The sequence below is a fragment of the Mustelus asterias genome, chromosome 9, assembly GCF_964213995.1.
Source record: "Mustelus asterias chromosome 9, sMusAst1.hap1.1, whole genome shotgun sequence".
NCBI lineage: Eukaryota > Metazoa > Chordata > Chondrichthyes > Carcharhiniformes > Triakidae > Mustelus > Mustelus asterias.
Genome location: NC_135809.1, coordinates 37,274,823 through 37,297,608, shown reverse-complemented (window position 1 = coordinate 37,297,608; position 22,786 = coordinate 37,274,823). Strand labels below are relative to the sequence as shown.

General features: G+C 43.7%; 1 protein-coding gene across 1 annotated transcript; it reads left to right on the top strand.

Moving 5' to 3' along the window:
- Positions 1 to 1,792: 1,792 nt before the first annotated feature.
- On the top strand, positions 1,793 to 21,005 carry rtcb (RNA 2',3'-cyclic phosphate and 5'-OH ligase). Its single transcript, XM_078220003.1, has 12 exons — positions 1,793 to 2,178; positions 3,673 to 3,751; positions 5,593 to 5,660; positions 7,578 to 7,677; positions 8,740 to 8,896; positions 10,457 to 10,613; positions 11,081 to 11,240; positions 14,465 to 14,640; positions 16,369 to 16,557; positions 18,110 to 18,220; positions 19,392 to 19,511; positions 20,594 to 21,005. Exons 1-12 carry the CDS (start codon positions 2,086 to 2,088, stop codon positions 20,699 to 20,701), a joined length of 1,518 nt encoding a protein of 505 aa, XP_078076129.1. The 5' UTR covers positions 1,793 to 2,085; the 3' UTR covers positions 20,702 to 21,005.
- Positions 21,006 to 22,786: the final 1,781 nt, after the last annotated feature.

Below are 22,786 nucleotides of genomic sequence, written 5' to 3'. Positions count from 1 at the left end.
TCATATCAGGCAATGGGACCCTGAGTGAGAACCTCTCCGGCTATGTCGAGGGCATCCTGAAACCCATTGTACAAAGAGCTTTTGTCACGACACTACGGACTTCCTACAGAAACTCAGCCTGCATGGAGCAGTTGAACCAGGAGCACTCCTCGTCACAATGGATGTCTCGGCACTCTCCACCAGCATCCCCCACGATGATGGCATTGCTGCAACTGCCTCAGTATTCAACACCGACAACTGCCAATCTCCAGATGCAATTTTACAACTCATCCGCTTCACCCTGGACCACAATGTTTTCACCTTCAACAACCAGTTCTTCATCCAGACACACGGAACAGCCATGGGGACCAAATTCACACTTCAATATGCCAACGTCTTCATGCACAGGTTCGAACAAGACCTCTTCACCGCACAGGACCATCAACCGATGCTATACACTAGATACATCAATGACATTTTCTTCCTTTGGACTCATGGTGAACAATCACTGAAACAACTATATGATGACATCAACAAGATCCATCCCACCATCAGACTCACCATGGACTACTCTCCGGAATCGGTTGCATTCTTGGACACACGCACCTCCATCAAGGACGGTCACCTCAGCACTTCACTGTACCGCAAGCCCACGGATAACCTCACGATGCTCCACTTCTCCAGCTTCCACCCTAAACACGCTAAAGAAGCAATCCCATACGGACAAGCCCTCCGTATACACAGGATCTGCTCAGATGAGGAGGATCGCAACAGACACCGAAAGATGCCCTCATAAGAACAGGATATGGCGCTCGACTCATCGATTGACAGTTCCGACGCGCCCCAGCAAAAAACCGCACCAACCTCCTCAGAAGACAAATACGAGACACGGTGGACAGAATACCTTCGTCGTCCAGTACTTCCCCGGAGCGGAGAAGCTATGACATCTTCTCCGGAGCCTTCAACATGTCATCGATGAAGATGAACATCTCGCCAAGGCCATCCCCACACCCCTACTTCTTGCCTTCAAACAACCACACCAACCTCAGACCATTGTCTGCACAAACTACCCAGCCTTCAGGAGAACAGTGATCATGACACCACACAACCCTGCCACAGCAACCTCTGCAAGACGTGCCGGATCATCGACACGGATGCCATCACCTCTAGGTACACGGTACATACACTTGCAACTCGGCCAATGTTGTCTACCTGATACGCTGCAGGAAAGGATGTGCCGAGGCATGGTACATTGGGGAAACCATGCAGACGCTACGACAACGGATGAATGAACACCACTCGACAATCACCAGGCAGGAGTGTTCTCTTCCTGTTGGGGGACACTTCATGATGTGGAGATGCCGGCGTTGGACTGGGGTAAACACAGTAAGAAGTTTAACAACACCAGGTTAAAGCCCAACTGGTTTATTTGGTAGCAAAAGCCACAAGCTTTCGGAGCCTTAAGCCCCTTCTTCAGGTCAGTGGGGAACACTTCAGCAGTCATGGGCATTCAGCCTCTGATCTTCGGGTAAGCATTCTCCAAGGCAGCCTTCATGACACACGACAACGCAGAGTCGCTGAGCAGAAACTGATAGCCAGGTTCCGCACACGAGGACAGCCTCAACCGGGATCTTGGGTTCATGTCACACTATCTGTAACCCCCACGACTTGCCTGGTCTTGCAAAATCTCACTAACTGTCCTGGCTGGAGACAATACACATCTCTTTAACCTGTGTTTAATGCTCTCTCCACTCACATTGTCTGTACCTTTAAGACTTGATTACCTGTAAAGACTCACATTCCAATCATTATTCATGTAAATTGAGTTTGTGTCTTTATATGCCCTGTTTGTGAACATAATTCCCACTCGCCTGATGAAGGAGCAGCGCTCCGAAAGCTTGTGGCGTTTCCTACCAAATAAACCTGTTGGACTTTAACCTGGAGTTGTGAGACTTCTTACCGTTTGAAACGAACCAGGAGCCGTAGCTGCTGCGGTCATGCGCAGTTGGATCCTTGGCCGGTGCAGCGCTCATGCGCAGTTGGAGACTGGGCCGGTGCGGCGGTCATGCGCAGTTGGAGACTGGGCCGGCAAGTTGAGTGTCCGCCATGAGTCGCAGTTATAACGATGAGTTGGGTTTCCTCGATAAAATCCGCAAGAACTGCTGGAGGATCAAAAAGGGCTTTGTGCCCAACATGCAGGTGATTAGAGCGGCCAGTGCTTCGAGCGAGACCCGAAGCTGCAGCTCACCTTTGCAGCCCCCCCCAATCCCCCGGCTCCCCCCAATCCCTCCCCAGCTCCCCCCATTTCCCCCCCCACCCCAAACTCGGCTCCCTTCGATCCCCCCCCCCAAGTTCCCCCCAATCCCCCCCCCCAAGTTCCCCCCAATCCCCCCCCCCAAGTTCCCCCCAATCCCCCCCCCCCCCAAGTTCCCCCCAATCCCCCCCCCCAAGTTCCCCCCAATCCCCCCCCCCAAGTTCCCCCCAATCCCCCCCCCCCAAGTTCCCCCCAATCCCCCCCCCAAGTTCCCCCCAATCCCCCCCCCCCCAAACTTGGCTCCCTCCGATCTCCCCCCCCGATCCGCCCCCTCCCCGGTTTCCCCCAATCCCCTCCCCAATCTCACCCTCCCCCCCCCCCATCTCCCCCTCCCCCCCCCCCAATCTCCCCCCCCCAATCTCCCCCCCCTCCCCCCCCCCCCCAATCTCCCCCCCCCCCAATCTCCCCCCCCCCTCCCCCCCCCCAATCTCCCCCTCCCCCCCCCCCCCCCCGGTTCCCCCGATGCTCCCCCAGATCCCCTCCCCTGGTTCCCCCCGGCTCCCCCCAATTTCCCCGGCTCCCCCTGATTCCCCCGGCCCACCCCGATTTCCCCCCCCCCCCGGTTCCCCCCGGCTCCCCCCGATTCCCTCCCCCCGATTTCCCCCCCCCCCGGCTCCCCCCGATTTCCCCCCCCCCCCCCGATTCCCCCCCCCCCCCGGCTCCCCCTGATTTCCCCCCCCGGCTCCCCCCGATTTCCCCGGCTCCCCCCGATTCCCCCCCCCCCCCCGGCTCCCCCCGATTCTCCCCCCCCTTCCCCCCGATTTGCTCCCCCCGATTTCCCCCCCCCCCGGCTCCCCCCGATTTCCCTCCCCCCGATTTCCCCCCCCCCCCGATTTCTCCCCCCCCCCCCCCCCCCCGATTTCTCCCCCCCCCCCCCGATTTCTCCCCCCCCCCCCCCCCCCGATTTCCCCCCGGCTCCCCCTGATCCCCGATTTCCCTCCCCCCGATTTCTCCCTCCCCCCAATCCCCCCCCCCCCCCCCCATGCCTCGACTCACTCCAATCCGCCCGGCTCCCCCCAATCCACTGCTCCCCCCAACCAGATCCCCCCCCCCTTGGCCCGGCTCCCCCCAATCTCCCCCACCCCCCGGCCTGCCCCCAATCCCCCCCCCCCCCTCAATCCCCCCCCCCCCCTCAATCCCCTCCCCCCCCCCCCTCAATCCCCCCCCCCCCCAAATCTCCCCCCCCCCCCCCCAAATCTCCCCCCCCTGGCTCCCCACACCCCCCTCCCCCCCCATCTCGCCCCAATTTCTCTCTCTCTCTCCCCCCCCAGCTTGCCCCAATTTTCGCTTGACCTAATTTCTGCCCCGAGCTCACCCCGATTTCCCCCCCCCCTTGTTGGATCTAACTTAAAGACTGACCTGACATTCATGTGTTCTAGGTGGAAGGGGTGTTTTATGTGAATGATACCCTGGAGAAATTGATGTTTGAAGAGCTGCGAAATTCATGCCGTGGAGGAGGTAAGAATAAATTGCAAGGTGTTTATAATATGCAAATTGAGTACAGGACCCGGATTTTAAGTAGTTGTAGGTGATTTAAAAGTTTTGAATCTCAAACTAGAAATTGTGCATTTGTTATATCTGATGTCATAATTTGGTCTTGGGAATGGAGATGTGCCATCTTGTTCACATAGCGGTACAGATCAATGATGGCTTTTGAGACTATACACACTGAACGAAGCTGTAACGGTATGATGATATACCAGTAATGCCACTGGACTATTAGTGCAAATGCATGGACTAATAATCTGTAGACCTGAGTTCAAATCTCATCAAAGCAGCTGGGTACTAAATTCAGTTAGTTGATTGCCTAAATCTAAAATATAAAGTTAATGTCAATACAGGTGACCACGTAAGTATCGGATTGTTAGACTCCCAACATCATGAGCCTTAATCTTGTGCAGTCACCTTGCATGTGGCACTTCATTAAATGTCTTTTCGAAATCCAAATACACTACATCTCTACTGCTTCCCCTTTATCCACCCTGCTTGTCCTATCCTCAAAGAAGTCTAATAAATTTGTCAAGCGCGATTTCCCTTGACTCTGATTGTATTACGATTTTTTTCTAAATGTCTTGCTTCTACTTTCGTAATAATGGTTTCTAGCATTTTTTCAATGACAGAATTAGACTAATTGGTCTGGTGTTTCCTACTTTGCTTCCTTTCACTCTTGAGTAGTGGTGTTACATCTGCAACTTTCCAATCCGCTGGGACTCCTCCAAAATCGAGGAAATTTTGGAAGATTACAACCAATGCATTCACCATCTCGGCAGCCACTTCCTTTCACACCAAAGCATGCAGGTCCAAGGGACTTGTCAACCTTTAGTCTCATTAGTTTTTCGAATGCTCGATAAGTGAAGTGACTAAGATTGTGCATAATATTATAGACCAAGCTAGCCCTGGGTTTGCTTTGCATTCTGTGACTTAACTGTGTACCCTAAACTTGGTTCACCTTCGTAACAGCCTCATAAACACTGGTGTATGTTCAACAACTTACCTATAGTCCTTGATGATTATCTTCAGCTGTGAATGATGTATAGGTGCTGTAGGTAGCATTGCCCTACCCAAATGCAGTCATGCATCACACTGCATTCATTTCTATTGCTCTTAAAAGGCATCTAGAAATTAGCCCATTCCATCGTCATATCCAGATTTGCCTGCTTGATCATCTTTGCATTCATAGAATCATAGCAGCCCTATAGTGCAGAAGGTCATCATTCGGCCTATCAAACCTGCACTGACAACAGTCCCACCCAGGCCCTATCCCATAACCCACATATTTACCTTGCTAATCCCCCTGACACTAGGGGGCAATCTTGCATGGCCAACAGCCTAACCCGCACATCTTTGGAGTGTGGGAGGAAACTGGAGCACCTGGTGGAAACTCACGTAAACATGGGGAGAACATGCAAACCACACAGACAGTCACCCGAGGCCGGAATTGAACCTGGGTCCCTGGCGCTGTGAGGCAGCAGTGCTAACCACTGTGCTGCCCTTAAATTCGGACAGAGCTTAATATCATCAGACCACTTGTGCATTGCTCTCCAGATGTAAGGAAGAAATTACATGATTCAATCTTGAACCAAGATAAGCTGCATAGCCTTTTCTGTTCTCTTTATGTTTTGTGACTGCATTTGCAAATTCGGTTAAAATGTGGGTCTTGTCAGAAAGAGGTGGTTTAGAGCATGATGTTGTATATATTAATGGACTGTCTCTGCATGTGGCTATGTTCTTCCTTCCTTTGTCATCCCATTGCTTACAACTAATGAAAACTAAATAAATTAATCCTTGTCTTGTTCTAGGTGTGGGTGGCTTCATGCCAGCCATGAAGCAGATTGGAAATGTGGCAGCATTGCCTGGGATTGTTCATGTGAGTTAGTGTTCATTTAAGAATTGCTGCTCTGTGGAATTTGCTTTTTAAAAATTAAATGATCCAGAGTTTCATGCTTAGGAAAGTCATCGTATTCACATACGCTCCAGATGGTTTGGGGTGCTCATTAAGATTTTTGGGAGAAGATAATTTGATAGCACATTGCCTTCAGAGATTGAAATGTAACTGTAAATAATATAAAAGTCAATTCTGATGGGAATTGTGGAAGAGAAATAAGCATTTAAATAAAAGACCCAGGGATCTGTTCTGGGACCCTTGCTGTTTGTCATTTTCATAAATGACCTGGATGAGGAAGTGGAGAGATGGGTTGGTAAGTTTGCCGACGACACGAAGGTTGGTGGGGTTGTGGATAGTCTGGAGAGATGTCAGAAGTTACAGAGGGACATAGATAAGATGCAAGACTGGGCGGACAACTGGCAGATGGACTTCAACCCTGATAAATGTGTAGTGGTCCATTTTGGTAGGTCAAATGGGATGAAGGAGTACAATATAAAGGGAAAGACTCTTAGTACTGTAGAGGATCAGAAGGACCTTGGGTTCCGGGTCCATAGGACTCTAAAATCGGCCCCGCAGGTGGAGGAGGTGGTTAAGAAGGCGTATGGTGTGCTGGCCTTTATCAATCGAGGGATTGAGTTTAGGAGTCCTGGGATAATGATGCAGCTATATAAGACCCTTGTCAGACCCCACTTGGAGTACTGTGCTCAGTTCTGGTCGACTCATTACAGGAAGGATGTGGAAAAGATTGAAAGGGTGCAGAGGAGATTTACAAGGATGTTGCCTGGATTGAGTGGCATGCCTTATGAGGATAGGCTGAGGGAGCTCGGTCTTTTCTCCTTGGAGAGACATAGGATAAGAGGAGACCTAATAGAGGTATATAAGATGTTGAGTGGCATAGATCGGGTGGACTCTCAGAGGCTTTTTCCTAGGGTGGAAATGGCTGCTACGAGAGGACACAGGTTTAAGGTGCTGGGGGGTAGGTACAGGGGAAATGTTCGGGGGAAGTTTTTCCACACAGAGGGTGGTGGGCGAGTGGAATCGGCTGCCGTCAGTGGTGGTGGAGGCGAACTCAATAGGGTCTTTTAAGAGACTCCTGGATGAGTACATGGGACTTAATAGGATGGAGGGTTATAGGTAAGCCTAGAAGGTCGGGATATGTTCGGCACAACTTGTGGGGCTGAAGGGCCTGTTTTGTGCTCTAGTTTTTCTATGTTTCTAAAAGACAACCTTATGTAGGCTCCTTTTGTTATTGTTGGTTGCATGCTGATACTATGAAGAGTATTGATCTAATAATACTTTGAAGCATTCTAGACCCACAACACATATGACAACAAAGTTGTCTCCTGGCCCGAAACTTGGCAATTTCAGCAGCACGCTTTTGAACCGTTATGATCCAATCTGTTTTCAGCATCGCCTGGTGGGACTGAACCCTATTCTGGTGTGGCCATCTCTGCACATTTGCTGCAGAAGGAGGCAGTAGGTTGATAGGTGCAACATTCGCTTGCCTCTATTTTCTCTGGGTCCTCATTTTGCTTCTGCTTATCTCTTCCAATGTCCTTCCAAGCAGTCAGCCTCCAGAGGTCACTGCCTACATGAGTCATCAAAACTTGACAAAAGTATTAGATATTTGCAGATACAGAATGTCTGTGTAATGAGGATGCATTAATGTGAGATCACTTGTTTAAACTTAAAACTCTTCACAATTAATGCTTAGCAAGTATATGTTATGCTCACCGAGAAGAGCATATTTTAAGAACTTAATGTTGCATGTAAAAAGTTACAGGTAGTGAGTTTAAGAATCTGGTAAATTGGTGTGTTTGTGCTTGTACATTTTGATGTGAGTGTTTCAGCCTTCATTTCTGGTTACTGAAACATTGTTTTTATTAACTTTTTTTACAGAAATCCATTGGCCTTCCTGATGTCCATTCAGGCTATGGGTTTGCAATTGGAAACATGGCTGCCTTTGACATGAATGATCCTCAGGCTGTAGTATCTCCAGGTAAAGAAAAACTTTCACTAGCTAGACTGGGCTGGTGTAGACATTTGGTTGTGGAGCGCTTGACAAGTTGAAGATCTGGAGTTTTTTTTTCTTAGTGGGTCACACATTCTATTACATTAGATAAGAAAAACACAAATATAACCATCCTTGTTATTATAACTGTTACTTCTTTACAAGGGATGGCATGTTTGTGCCATAATATTGCACAAGGATAGGGGTGTCTAAATGCAGCCCAAGAGCACCTTTGATCAGGCCCACAAAGCTCTTGTTCCTTGTATGTGCAAAGCAAGCTCCAGTAGCTTTGGACTTTGACTTTTTATAATTCTCAGGACATGAAAAGACTGTCCTTCAATTAATGAATTTTAACCAAACCTGGAATTTCTAAAGAGCTAAAGCTTCCAAGATTCTGGGCTTTGGTGAAGGGGACTCAGCAGGTTTGTGTATGGAGCTAAACGTAAAGTTTATTTATTAGTCACAAGTAAAGCTTACATTAGCACTGAAATTCCCCTAGTCGCCACACTCCGGAGCCTGTTCGGGTCACTGCGCCTGACCAGCATGTCTTTCAGACTGGGAGGAAACTGGAGCACCTGGAAAAAAACCCACGCAGATGTGGGGAGAATGTGCAAACTCTACACAGACAGTGGCCCAATGCGGGTCCCTGGCGCTGTGAGGCAGCAGTGCTAACCATTCGCGACCGTGCCACCCCATGTCATGCTATTTATGAATTTGGAGGGGGTGGTCTGTTTTTTTTTTCTGAATAGGAGTTTCATCTTTTGTTTATGGGGGCTTAGATTATTGATCGACTGCGCACAATTACTGTTTTTGTGTGTATTTGTTTTCCATATCCAAACACTTGGACATTTCTGCAATAGGAAAGCTAAGCCAGCATTCCATTTCTCTCGGTGTTGGCACGAAGAATCTTTCTGCATTCTCTGAAGGCTTCTGTGGATTGAACAATGTGTGCATTCATTCAGATACCTGAACTGAGGGGAGGGCGGGGGTGGGATGCATTGTGGAAGTAAGAAATTAATATATTTATGTGAGTATATTTTGCTTTTGTAGGTGGTGTGGGTTTTGACATCAACTGCGGAGTGCGTTTGCTACGTACCAACCTCGATGAAGGGGATGTGCAGCCAGTAAAGGAACAGCTGGCTCAGGCCATGTTTGATCACATTCCTGTAGGAGTCGGATCAAAGGGAGTCATCCCCATGGGTGCCAAGTAAGGATGCTGCATAAGGACTTGGAAAAAAGGAATGTAAAAGTTTCATTTTTAGTGGCAAGAAGCAGGAGAGGGTAACCTTGGAAGTTTTGTTACAAATTATGTGATTTAGCATTGATCACCATGTGAATGTAATTTTTTAATGGAGGTGCAGGGGGTTTGGTGTTGATGCTACTGCATTAATTCTGACTTAGAAAGTTGTATGCTGAGGGAAAAAGATGAGAAATTGTGCTCTCAATGTCTAAATGTATGGAACAGCTGATTAAACTTGGTTTAAAAGGCACAAGCTAATATTGCCTGGGGGAAAAACAACTAGTTGGTAAATTCATAAAGCTGGTACTGTTGGTAGCTATTTGAACAAATTTCTACTTGAATTGCTTGGTAATTGGATGGTAATGTTTAGTTTGACAGAATGCAGTGTTGCAAGTATTCAGAAGTGATTTTTTTTTGGCCCTTGTTCTCCAACATATATCCCACATTACAATCTACTTTCATCGATGAATTCTCCCTCCATCCTTGAGAGTGGTTTCATTTTCTAGCTTTTATATGTATAAACAAACAAATCTTTCCACGCCAAATAATAAATGCAATCTTTTTCTTTTGGGATTGCTTTAGCTACTGGATCTATCCTGTCATTCACAGGGCCTTTCTGTCTTCAAAAGTGATTGAATAACACTTGCAATAGGCTTTATTAGGCTTTAAGTTTATGCAGTAACAGAAAAAAAGCAGTAGCAATAAAGTAGTAGTTAAACTTTGTAGGGACTCATTTATAATGGATATCAAATAGTTCCTAACCTTTGTGCTAAAAGTATATTAATGTCGTTGTTTTATTGAAATTATCTGGCATAGTTCCTTTGGTGTTTGCAGTCAGATCTTTTTTCAAAGCCAGCTGATCAAACTCAGTTTGAAAAGCACAAACTAATACTGCTTGGAAAAAAAGACAACCTAAAGTAACTACCTGGTAAATTCATAAAGCTGCCAATGTTGGTAGTATTTGAACAAATCTCTCAGTATTTGAATTGCATGACTTGGCTTTTCTTTCAAACAAAGTGCCAGAGACTGAACAGATTGTTGCTGCAAGACTGTATTGAGCTAAACTAGGCCACACTTTCTGTGATTGTAGCTCTTTTAAATTCTTTTTAAAGTAACAAAGACAGCAATATTAGATCTTAGGACAAATTTGCTTCATTTTTGTTAGAATGATGCAATATTTATTTTACGCTTGAAGGAAATATCCAAGCAGTTAACCATAGATGAAATTCCTGTTGCTTATATGAAGCATTGTTGGAATATGAGCTGGCACATTAAAAGGAGCAGAAAGTTTGAGAGTACTTTGCGGTCAACGTAGCCATGCCCAACCTCATCAAATATCAATGTTAAAAGTGCCTTCATACTTGCTACGTGAGCTGAAGACACGTTTCAAAACCAGTTGTTAAAGAAATGCTATTTGTATTTGATCTTTGCTTTGCTGTATCAATTTTCAAAATGACTTGAGATTGGTGAGGTTTAGGATCTTTCTTTAATTGATCCTTGTGCTACCTTGGTGACATTTATTTGCAGAGACTTAGAAGAAGCTTTGGAGATGGGCGTGGATTGGTCCCTGAGGGAAGGCTATGCCTGGGCTGAGGATAAGGAGCACTGTGAAGAATATGGCAGAATGTTGCAAGCTGATCCTTCCAAGGTTTCTGCAAAGGCCAAAAAGAGAGGGTTGCCTCAGGTAAAAAAATTTTGTACCATGCATCCTCCCTGGCTGAAAGTAGCTATGAGATCTGCTCAGTGACTGCCCAGGAGCAGTCTGCAGTAACTTGCATCACTGCCATGCCAGTTTTATCCAAGATGAACTTGCATGAAGATTCACAGCTATCAACTTCATTGTTCACGGTTTTTGAATGGATATTATTGCTGTTTGCATGCAAGCCATATTGTGATATCTCATTTTTTTGCGTGGACAATGCTCATCTTTCTCGATCACAATGTTCATTATGACAGGAAAAATGACGGACAAACTTATTTTCTATTTTGTTTTTCTGATGTGCGGTTGGGTGTAATTTTCAGGTTTGTAAAGTTAACTTTGGAAATTATTTTAGAAAGGTGAACACTGTTGTTACAATGTGAATATTAGGAAATGTTTGGAATTGAATTGACACCAGAAGTTGCATTCTAATGTGTATGCATTTTTTGTAGCTGGGAACTTTGGGTGCCGGAAACCATTATGCCGAGATTCAGGTGGTTGATGAGATCTTTAATGATTATGCTGCACGTAAAATGGGCATTGACCACAAGGGCCAGGTATGTGTCATGGTTCACAGTGGGAGCAGAGGCTTTGGACACCAGGTTGCAACAGGTGAGGCACTTTTCCTGTCTCTACTCCTAATAGCACATCTCTTGGGTTCCATGCAAAGCTTCACCTAGACACCAGTATTCCAATCTATGAACATTAGAAACGGGAACAGTATCACTTGAGCCAGTCTTGACATTCAAATCTATCGATCTGAGCACTTGAGTATGAATCTGTAGTATGGAGGGGGCAGCCTTATTCGAGCATACCTGATGTTATAATTGTAACAAAACATGTTGAAAAGCTCCATCATTTTGATCCATCTTGTGGTCTGATGACATCCCAAATTGTACACTTAAAACTGCAACAAGTGCGTTCACACCTCTGTTACAACATCTTTCAACAATCCATAAGCACAGGTGGACCACCTGCTGACTGACTATGATAAAAAGTTTCTCCACTTACAAGAAAGGGCCCCCTTTTCAAGCAAACTAACAACCCATTTGGCTTTTTAGTGTTTGCTGTAAATTATTAGAACATATCAGTGATATTCAGCTAATGAAACATTTTGAAGGGCAGAATACCCTTATCGATAACAGCATACCTTTCAGAAAGCGAGATCAACAGAATCACAACTCATCTTTATCCACAATCTGCTTCAAGAAGACCACCATCATCCCTGTACCAAACAAAAGCCCAGCAGAGTGCTTGAATGCCTGGTGGCTCTGACATCCATCATAATGAAGTGCTTGAAAGGTTAATCATTGCACACATCAACTCTGGTCTCCCAGATTGCCTTGATCCACTACAGTTTGCCTAGTGCTGCATCAAGCCAACAGCAGACACCATCTCCCTGGCCCTACACTCAGCCCTGGAACAGCTGGATAATGACACTTATGTCAGACTCCTATTTATTGACTACAGCTCAGCCTTATCCCAACAAAACTCATCTCCAAACTCCTTGACCTAGGGCTCAACTCATCCCTCTGTAACTGGACTTCTTAACCCACAGATCGCAATCAGTAAGGATAGGCAACAACACCTTCAACACGATCATCCTCAACACCGGTACCCCACAAGGCTGTGTCCTCAGCCCCTTTATTCCTTATACACCTATGACTGTGCGGCCAAATTCCCCTCCAACTCCATTTTCAAGTTTGCTGATGACACCACCGTAGTGGCTTGGATCTCAAACAATGATGAGACAAAGTCAGGAAAGAGATAGAGAATCTGGTGAAATGGTGCAACAACAATAATCTCTCCCTCAATGTCAGTCAAACGAAGGAGATAATATCGACTTCAGACAGTGTAGTGGAGGACACGCCTCAGTCTACAGCAACGGTGATGAAGTGGAAATGGTCGAGAGCTTCAAGTTTCTAGGTGTTCGGATCACCATCGACCTGTTCTGATCCTTCCACGCTGACGCTATAGTTAAGAAAGCCCACCAACACCTCTACTTTCTCAAGAGACTAAGGAAATTTGGCATGTCTGCTGCGATGTCTCGCCAATTTTTACAGATGCACCATGGAAGGCATCCTTTCTGGTTGAATCACAGCTTGGTATGGCTCCTGCTCTAACTATGGTCGCAAGAAACTACAAAGGGTTGTGAATGTAGCCCAGTCCATCACGCAAACCAGCTCCCATCCATTGACTCCGTCTACACTTCCTGCTGCCTTGGAAAAGCAGTCAGCATAATCAAGGGCCTCATGCACCTCGAACATTCTCTCTTCCACCTTCTCCCCGTTGGGTAAAAGATAGAGAAGTCTGAGATCACGAACTCGAGAACAGCTCCCGTGCTGCCATCAGACTTTTGAATTACAGCTGATCTTCCTTTGCACCCTAGCTGATCTTCCTTTGCACCTCAGCTATGACTGTAACACTATATTCTGCACCCTCTCCTTTCCTTTTTCCCCTAAGTACTCTATGAATGGCATGTTTTTGTCTGTCTAGCGTGCAAGAAACAATACTTTTCACTGCATCCCAATACATGGGACAATAATAAATCAAATCAAACCTTGACAATCACATCACCACACATTTAGCTATTTTAGATTATTCCAAGGCTTTCATCTATGTACCACACACAGGTACTGGATAAACAAGTTCGCTGTGGAGTCTGACAAAATACTAAGCAATTGATAAGAACATTACTTCCAAATGTCAGCAATGAATCAGAGTCTCACCAAAAGCCAAGTCATGCAAAACTGTGTACAATTGGAGCTAGCCCTCCTTCCCCTTGTACTCCCAACATGCTGGCAAAAGCGGTAAAGATCAGTGAGATAATGGTGCATGGTGATATCTGTTTCATCCTATTTGAAATGGTTATATTGCAGTACTTTACTCTTTGTGATTTGAAGTGTAAAGCCCCCTGATTATACAGTGAATGTTGTCTCTAAATTCCATTGTGGCTCTGTGCAACAAGATTTTGACCAACAATTAAGGATAACTACCAGATAAGGCACAATAATATTTTTAACCTAGAGTGTTCTTAATTCTAAATACATTTTTTCTGTTTAAAATGAATTTATGTAATTAATTTTTGCCCGAAAATGGCTAGTTTTTTTAGTGAGTATTTCAATATGTGTGAAAAACAAACGTTGAAGTTTCATAGAATCCCTACAGTGCAGAAGGAGGCCATTCGGCCCATCGAATCCCACCCAGCCCCTATCCCTATAATCCTACCTAATAACCCTACTAACGCCCTAACACTAAGGGGCAATTTAGCATGGCCAATGCACCTAATCTGCACATCTTTGGACTGTGGCAAGAAACCGGAGCACCCGGAGGAAACCCACGCAGACATGGGGAGAATATGCAAACTCCACACAGACAGTGACCCAAGCCGGGAATCGAACCCGGGTCCCTGGTGCTGTGAGGCAGCAGTGTTAACCACTGTGGTTGCAGCAGACAAATTTGTCCTCTCCTAGCACAACGATTATTCGTGAAATAGCCTATCTTACTGTTAAGAAAACATTACATGAAGTGGCTTTTGAAGTCACTTAATGAAATTAAAAATGCAAATTATCAATGTCACAATATAAGCATCATTTATCGTCTGTCCTTTGCAAGATTACTAATCCCCCTACAGAATACTCCAGGTACCTTTTGGCATCCTGATGTTGCAAATTATTTTTATAAGTGAGCAATTTATGCATGTTTTAAAATGCATACATGTTGTACGATATGCCTTTTGATTAGATTTAACAAATCTAGCTTTCACTTCATTGCAATGGTATAGAATATACCCAGTATGCTTGCTGGCTGAGGCAGAGCATTGCTTTGTTTTTCAGATGCCCTTGTGGCGATGGAGAAAGCCATGAAAAGAGATAACATTATTGTCAATGACAGGCAGCTGGCATGTGCCAGGATCCATTCCCAAGAAGGTCAGGACTATCTCAAAGGCATGGCAGCAGCTGGAAACTACGCATGGGTGAATCGCTCCTCTATGACCTTTCTGACACGACAGGTAGAGATTACATTGAGCTGCACGTTTCATCTAATATTGCGAACTTGGTGTGCTAACTGCCGCTTAATTTGTTTATTTTCCACGTAAGGTTTTTGCTTTACGCTAAGTACATTCCTTGAGCAATTTTTTAAAAAACTACTGCTAGAGGCACTGTGTCAACACACAGATTAGTAGAGAATGGGTTTGTCCAAATGATTTCCTGACGGAGAGCACCTGATTTCATCCAATAATTATGGGAGGTGTAAATTGAAGGCAACTCACTTTATCAGATTCTTACAAGCAGCCATGGATTAAATAATCTCCCTGTCTACCTGAGTGTGTACCTCCTGCACAGTGGGATTTATTGCTGTGTGGTTCATCTATTCAGAGGAAAGGTTAACACGTTACGAAGCCAGCTGATATTACTACTGGACAAGTCAGATCCCAGAATGAAATCTGCCTTGATAGATCCTAACCTTTTTTAAGCCATGGAGGTATGTTGCTGAACAAATTCACAGGAGTTTGCTAATGAGCTTTTGACAAAAATAGTAAAACATTTATATTAAACAAGAAAAATGAACTAAATTACAGTAGCTAAAAAAGGTTGGAAAGATCTTAATACGAGCACAAGAAAATGATTTGAATATTCACAATACTTTCACCCCAGCTACCTCTTTACAGATTTGGAAACAAATTTGGAAAGATAATACAATTTACCATATCAACCTTGTACTCTAATATTCAGGATAAGTGTGCAGTACATGTGAACCAACTGGCACACTATGGACGGACACACTGCACTGCACAAAGCAAGTGACAGATGTGACCAAAGCAGACTCTATGGAGCATATGCAGAAAACACAAAAATGGAAAAGGACTTGAACTGCGCATGTGTGACCATTTTTCCTGCATGTGCAGGAGACATGAGGTCCACTGGGAACTGTAGTTCCTGAACTGCGATTACAGAAGTATTTGCAATTCTTAACAATGTATTGAAAAATTAGAGAATTGTCTTTTTAATTCTCTGGTGTGCCAAGTGTTGAGGATTTAAAGATATGATCTTATTAAAAAGGTGGAATTTAAGCATATAGCTGGCATTGTACTGAAGTTTATTTCCTCTTTCTATCTTAGTTTTCATATCTTGCTCATGGATTTACCTTCCATTTTCTTCCCATTTCTCACTTTCATCTGTCTTTCCTACTTTCTTGCTGCTCGTTTATGCTCTCTTCCACTTTCTATTCCTTTGACATATTGTGCAGTGTTTGTATCTCATGGTCAGTTTATTCCCACGGGTGGCACAGTGTTTAGCACTGCTGCCTCACGGCACCAGGGACTTGGGTTCGATTCCTGGCTACGGTCATTGTCTGTGTAGAGTCTGCTCATGTCTGTGTGGGTTTCCTCCCAGAGTCCAAAGGACGTGCTGGTTAGGTGCATTGGCTATGCTAAATTCTACCTCCATGTACCCGAACCTGCGCAAGTGTAGCGACTAGGGGATTTTCACAGTAACCTAATTGGAGTGTTACTGTAAGCCTACTTGTGGCTAATAAATAAATATAATAAATAAACATGTATTGTGTGCACCTGCTCTCTCTTTACCCATATTTATACTTTTCCATTTTTTTATTGGTCCTTATTTCACTAATTTATTCTTTGTCTTACAATCATTTCCCAAATTGCTTTTGCCTACCTTTCTCACTCTTGTTGCGCTATAATTAATTCCTTCTTTTTTTCTTCCTCCCACACACTCAGGCATTTGCCAAAGTTTTCAACACTACTCCGGATGATCTGGATATGCACGTGATTTATGATGTATCTCACAACATAGCCAAAGTGGAGGAGCATGTGGTGGATGGGAAACAGAAGACATTGCTAATCCACAGGAAGGGTTCCACAAGGGCCTTCCCACCACATCACCCTCTTATACCAGTTGATTATCAGGTATGGAAACTATTGGGATTGAACATAGGGTCTCGCTGAGGTTTTGTGGTTGTCTCGAGGCTATTTGCTAAACTGTAGAAACTTGCATGGTGTTAAGATTGTTGGGAGTCAGTTTGAATGAACTATTTAACATTTTAAATTGGACATTTAGTACTAACAGCTGGAGCAGTATTGATCTGTCACAACAAAACTACACCATTTTAGCAAGTATGTGGCGAGGAGTGGCATTCACCATCAGTTTCTCACTCTGCTCCTACTTTTTAAATCTTGCGTTGGATCTAAACATTTCTGGCCCAGACTTCTAACCTGGGCCTCTTCAGAATTGTGAGGAGTGTGCATGTTTGGGGAGACCTTCTTTGTAGGGCAGGGTCATTGCAGGAAGCCTAGCCAACCACCACCGCCACTCCCCACCTTCTTTAAGTGGCACTTGCTGCTGCATTTGATAAGTCTTCATTCACTAACACTGAAAAGCTTTGGAACATTTAAATAACTTGTGTTAGTGAATGATCATGAGTAAGGTAAGTGTGTAGGGTGAATAGAGTGCCAGCTGGTTAGTTGATAGGTGGAAGGGTGGATAGTGTGGGGTGAGTTTGGATCAGGGAGGGGAGTCAGAGGAAGGAGGGGGCAAGTCAGTTGGGTTGAGGAGTGTTTGGCGGTAGAGTTAAGGTGATCGTCGGGGGAGGGGTGCTGGGAGTGGGAGGAAAGGTCGGGCTGGGAGTCAAAATGATTTTACATTTTATATATATATATAGTTACCCACGAGTTAGAACTATTTTTTCTAACATTTCCTCAGTAACTATCCAAGTAACTATGTCAGAACCCTCTGAAGTCTCTGACTCTAACTCAGAATTAGAGATTTTCCCGGAAGGTTCTAGACATGGGAATTGCCCATTTGAAATCCAGGCTTCACAGGCGCAATTTCCATGTAGTCAGTGCATCAGGACTTTTGAGGGATTCTGCAGCATATCCCATCTTTTGTTTAGTTTGGAAACAGTATAGTAAACAGTGAAGTGGCATTTAGAACTGACAGAATATTAAGTAGTTGGGATTAGACACTCTCATGCTGATAAAGTAATATATAACACAAACAGCTCAAGGGATGTAACTGCCGTTAAGCTTGAGATTTAAATATATTTCAACACACATTTTACTTCCTGCTTTTGGATTTTATCACCATTTTATAGATACTCAATTGCCTTCTAAAGCACCTTATTTATTTGCAAATATATTTGGAGGCGCTGCAGTTGGTTCATATTGAAGCTTGTGAAGAAAGACAATGTGGGCTGTTAGATCTGGGAGGGAAAGTATTGGGAGCAGAGGATAGGTCTATGTAAGAGGATAATCAGTAAAAGATAATGTTGCTAAGCATGTGCTGAAAGCACTTGTGATCAATCAGAGCTTGGCCATGTGATTTCCATGCCAAAATAGTGATGTACAGATGATTAAAAGAAATGATGTGGATTACCATTCAGAAAATATTCTAATGAATGTTCATGCAACTGTGACGGTTGTGTGTGTTCTGTTTATATTCCTTTGTTTTTAATACTCGTAGTTGACGGGACAACCTGTTTTGATTGGTGGAACAATGGGAACCTGTAGCTATGTCCTTACTGGCACTGATCAAGGCATGACAGAAACTTTTGGAACCACCTGCCATGGAGCGGTAAGGAATTACAAAGCGCTGCATTTAACTGGGAGTGTTAAATTTCCAAGGATGCCCCTTCCTAGAATTACATAATGAGTGTAGATTTCACAATACAATAAGTTGCTCAATTGTCTTCTGGTTTTAAGTTACGTGGATAAACTTCCTTGAATGTTTTAATATTTTTCAGGCACAGCCCATTGCATACACTGTGTATATATAGATTGTACCTCAATTATCCCCTAATCCTGCCTTTATTTTTATCATAGAATCATAGAAACCCTACAGTGCAGAAAGAGGCCATTTGGCCCATCGAGTCCACACCGACCACAATCCAACCCAGGCCCTACCCCCTTATCCCTACATATTTACCCACCGATCTCTCTAACCTATGCATTTCAGGACATTAAGGGGCAATTCTAGCATGGCCAATCAACCTAACCTGCACATCTTTGGACTGTGGGAGGAAACTGGAGCACCCGGAGGAAACCCACGCAGACACAAGGAGAATGTGCAAACTCCACACAGACGGTGACGCAAGCCGGGAATCGAACCCATGTTCCTGGAGCTGTGAAGCAGCAGTGCTAACCACTGTGCTACTGTGCCGCCCCATGCCTCCTTCTCATGCCTCTGTTGTTCCGCTGGTGATAACCCTGGAACAACTAATATGTACCCTTTCTGGTGGTTCTTTGCTTGCACATCCCCACCAAACCCTATACCCATCCTGTGCCTCAACAACTGTCTTTTAAGTGATCTACTATGCTCTCCATCTACAGAGATGAGTGCTAATGGCAGCGTATACTTACCCCTAGTTGTTCATTTGGTGGTCTTTATATTGCTCATCTGAGTGGAGCTGCAGACTTAGAAATCAGACCTTGTCCATTCAAAGTGGGCTTATTCAATATGGACTTGTATAGAAACACTGCACAATGTTGGACAGCCTACACATTAAAATTTGGCGGCTGTTCTTAAGCAATTAAATAATTGAACGGATCCAGTTGTACTATTGATGTTTCAGTCTTACTAACAAATTATTTAAAGTTTTTTATGGGTGTGAAAATGGGACATGAAATAGTGCCCTATTTAACTTTTGCCTTAATATTTGAGCTGTCACTTGCAATCTTTTAACATGATTAGACTTGGTTGCTGTAAATTAAGGAGTTGGAATATAATTTTAAAATTTTCTTTCTAGGGGCGAGCTTTATCACGTGCAAAATCACGACGTAATCTTGATTTCCAGGATGTGTTGGACAAACTAGCAGATAAGGGAATTGCTATTCGTGTTGCTTCACCCAAACTAGTCATGGAAGAAGTAAGCGCTGCACACCACTTTTCTTTGTTTAACATTTCTTTTGAAGTTGGTTAAATGTTGTGGGAGCAAGTTACTTTGTTAATCTTTTTCCTATGCATGTTAGGTGACATTGATAAGAAAAATGTAGAAATCTTGTGTATATTTCAATTTCTGTATATAGAGAATTCTAATGTAATATTTCTAATTTAATAAGCTCAAACTTGATTTATAAATGTGACAAACAAGACCCAGTCCATGAGAAATTATTTTTAACTTGACAGCGAGTGGAAAAATATTTTTCATAATTACTATGGTTAAAAGGGTATTTGCCTTGTAGGGCAAACCTGTTGTTTGTGTTTGAGGCTAGTTACTGTTAGCAAGAGGTGCATCATAACCAAGCACAATTGATTCCTCATCCTACATCTGCACATGCATTTTGTAAAGCATTACTGATTGAGTCTTGAGCCAAATTTTCTATCCCTAATCACAGCTGCTGAGGTCAATTGTAGCTTTCCTGCAACTGAGATCAACTAATTCACTGAAACTGTGAAGAACTATTTGTATTTTTCCTCCTCTGATACCATGTGCATATTTTGAAGTCACGGTGTCTGATGGAAGATCTGCTCAACACCACTTACCAGTATTACCACACTGAAGGACTCTGGGCTGACTGGTTCCTCCCTGCTGCAGAAGTGCCTGCATATTCCTTAAAATTTACCATTAAAACAATTTTTCTAACCATCCTATTAATTCTGAGTTGATGCTGCCTGACAAGCCTACCTATGTCTTCCCTTTCTCTAAAGGTGGCTATTGTTTGATTTCTATGTAACAGAGTAAGGTAAATGTATTTTGGAATTAGTTTCTTTGATTTTCGTACAGGAAATGAAGACCCTCACATTGACAGTTTGTGTTCTGTGGATTTGCATGTTTTCTTAAATCCATTGGGATTTAGTATGCTTCTGTTCATAACTAAATCGATTATTGCCGTACGTTTGCCCAAAGCATTTAGGACCCAGGTTCCGACCCAGATTTATATTGCAAAGAGCAATGCAAATGTAAAAATTGTGGTCAGCTGCTAAAGAATACCTTTTTGTTTCTTCTAGGCTCCCGAATCCTACAAGAACGTAACTGATGTTGTGAATACTTGTCATGATGCAGGGATCAGCAAAAAAGCCATTAAATTGCGACCTATTGCAGTTATAAAAGGCTGATGGAGATTTTTTGATGATGGGCTAAATTAGGGAAATTGCTTTGAATGGACTACCTTTTTATTGAACTTCATGTAGCAATTTGGTGAAAAATCTTGATTTTCAGGCTTACTGTACAACACAACAAATACTGAACAAAGTATTGTTCTACTTCTGAAATTTCAGCAAATAATAAGTTGTGATATTGGTTCAACTCTGCCTACAGCTAACTTTGCAGAAGGCTTCTCCTTAATTTGATAAAATGGAAGTTTTGATTTTTAAAGTCACAATGCAATGGATAAATGTACAATAAAATGGTGGAGTCAAATGTTGTCCTTTTTTTGGTAAACTTAAGTAACATCAGAACAACTTTATTTTAGTAAGAACCCCACCAAAAAATGACGACTATTCTGTACAATGGCAAATAAACATTGGTCTGAATTTCAGTGGTCATGATGTTGAAGCTGTCAACACCTGCCTTTGTTACTTGACCACGACCTCGGAGTCTACACGTGCACAGAATGTTGCAGAAATTCAGAAGTTGTAGTTCTACACATCCCCAGAAGGCAAGCTGTTCGAACTGCAATCAATTGAAATCATTTGGAACTTGTACTCTTAGGCAGTTGGTCTCGCTGTAAAAACCCTTGAAGTTGTACCTTGTTAAATGAGCTATACCTGTATTTTTAAGGATTTCTCCATAATTATTGTTAAATATCCTCATTGCCCTGAAAACCTAATTTTCTTTTTGTGGAATGTTGAATTTCTGCAGAAAGGATGTTAAATGCTTTTAGCCAATACAGAAGCAAAAATAGCGTAGATGCTGGAAAAACTCAGCAGGTCCTGTCAGGTACAGATGACTCTTCATTTTTGTATTACATAAGTGCTTTTAACTTTTCTGGTTTGCTGTTTGTTAATCTTTTGCTGTTTATGAATCTTTCCATGTGGTTAGCTGCTTACCTGCTATGTTATGTAATTACTGCTTCACGCCAAGACGTCCCCTTGATTTGGCATCAGATTTAAACTGCTGTCATGAAAGGGGAAAGCACAGCACAATTTGCTACCTCTTTGTGGGCAGCTTTCTCACACATGGCTACTTTGCTTGGGATAGCAGTGGATGTGCTATTAGTCTAAGCACCCTGTGTTGTAGTAGAACAAACCTGAGTTTCCGCATTAGATACATTTCCGGTGACCCATGTTTGAAAGTACACATTGGGATTTTAATATGCAGTCTTTGGAGCTTCATACAAGCACATGAAGCTGAGTGTCAGGAAAAGACCAACTCAGCTATTGAGTCCTGCACAGCACAATATGGGAGTTTTAGGGGATACAATAATTAGGAGAACAGATGGCATCTTTTGTAACAATAATTGAGTGACTTTGACAGTATGTTGCCTGCCCTGGATGCAGACCATCTTGAACTTGCTTGAAAGCATATAGAAAGTGATGACTAAGTTGTGATCTGTGTTAAGACTGAGAACATGGAAGGATAGGCAAGTGGCCCTGTTTGGAGAGTACTGGAAACCAGGAGCTAAGTTAAATATCTCTGGATTATTACCTGAACACTGCAAATTGGCATAGCCAAATTAGGTAGGTGAACACATGGCTAAACAAATGGTGTGGGAATAAAGTTCAATTTCATGGGATGCTGGCACCAGTATTGGGACAAGGAAAGGCCGCATCTGCGTTTCATACTTCCTTCTGCAAATGACAATTGATGTTAGATGAAAAAACTCATCACACTGTTGACCATCAAAACATGTCCCAAAGAATGGAGTCAATGTGGCAGTTAATTTGCATACAGCAAAACTTCCAAAAGAGCAATGTGATAGTGAACAGATCTCTGTGACTGGGGATAACTTACTGATCCTCTGCAAATAAGTGTCATAGGATATCTTACATACACCTGAAAGGGCAAATGGGACTTCTGTTTAACATTGGTTTCTGGTACTCTCCAAACAGCCACATCTGAAAGCCTGCATTTCTGAAAATGTATCACACTCAGGACTAGATTGTTATGCTCAAGTTCTGAAGAAAGGTAAGAGTGCCACCATCTGTAGAGAAAGAGTTAAACTGACCTTTTACCAGAACAGTTCTGATGAAAGGTTAGGA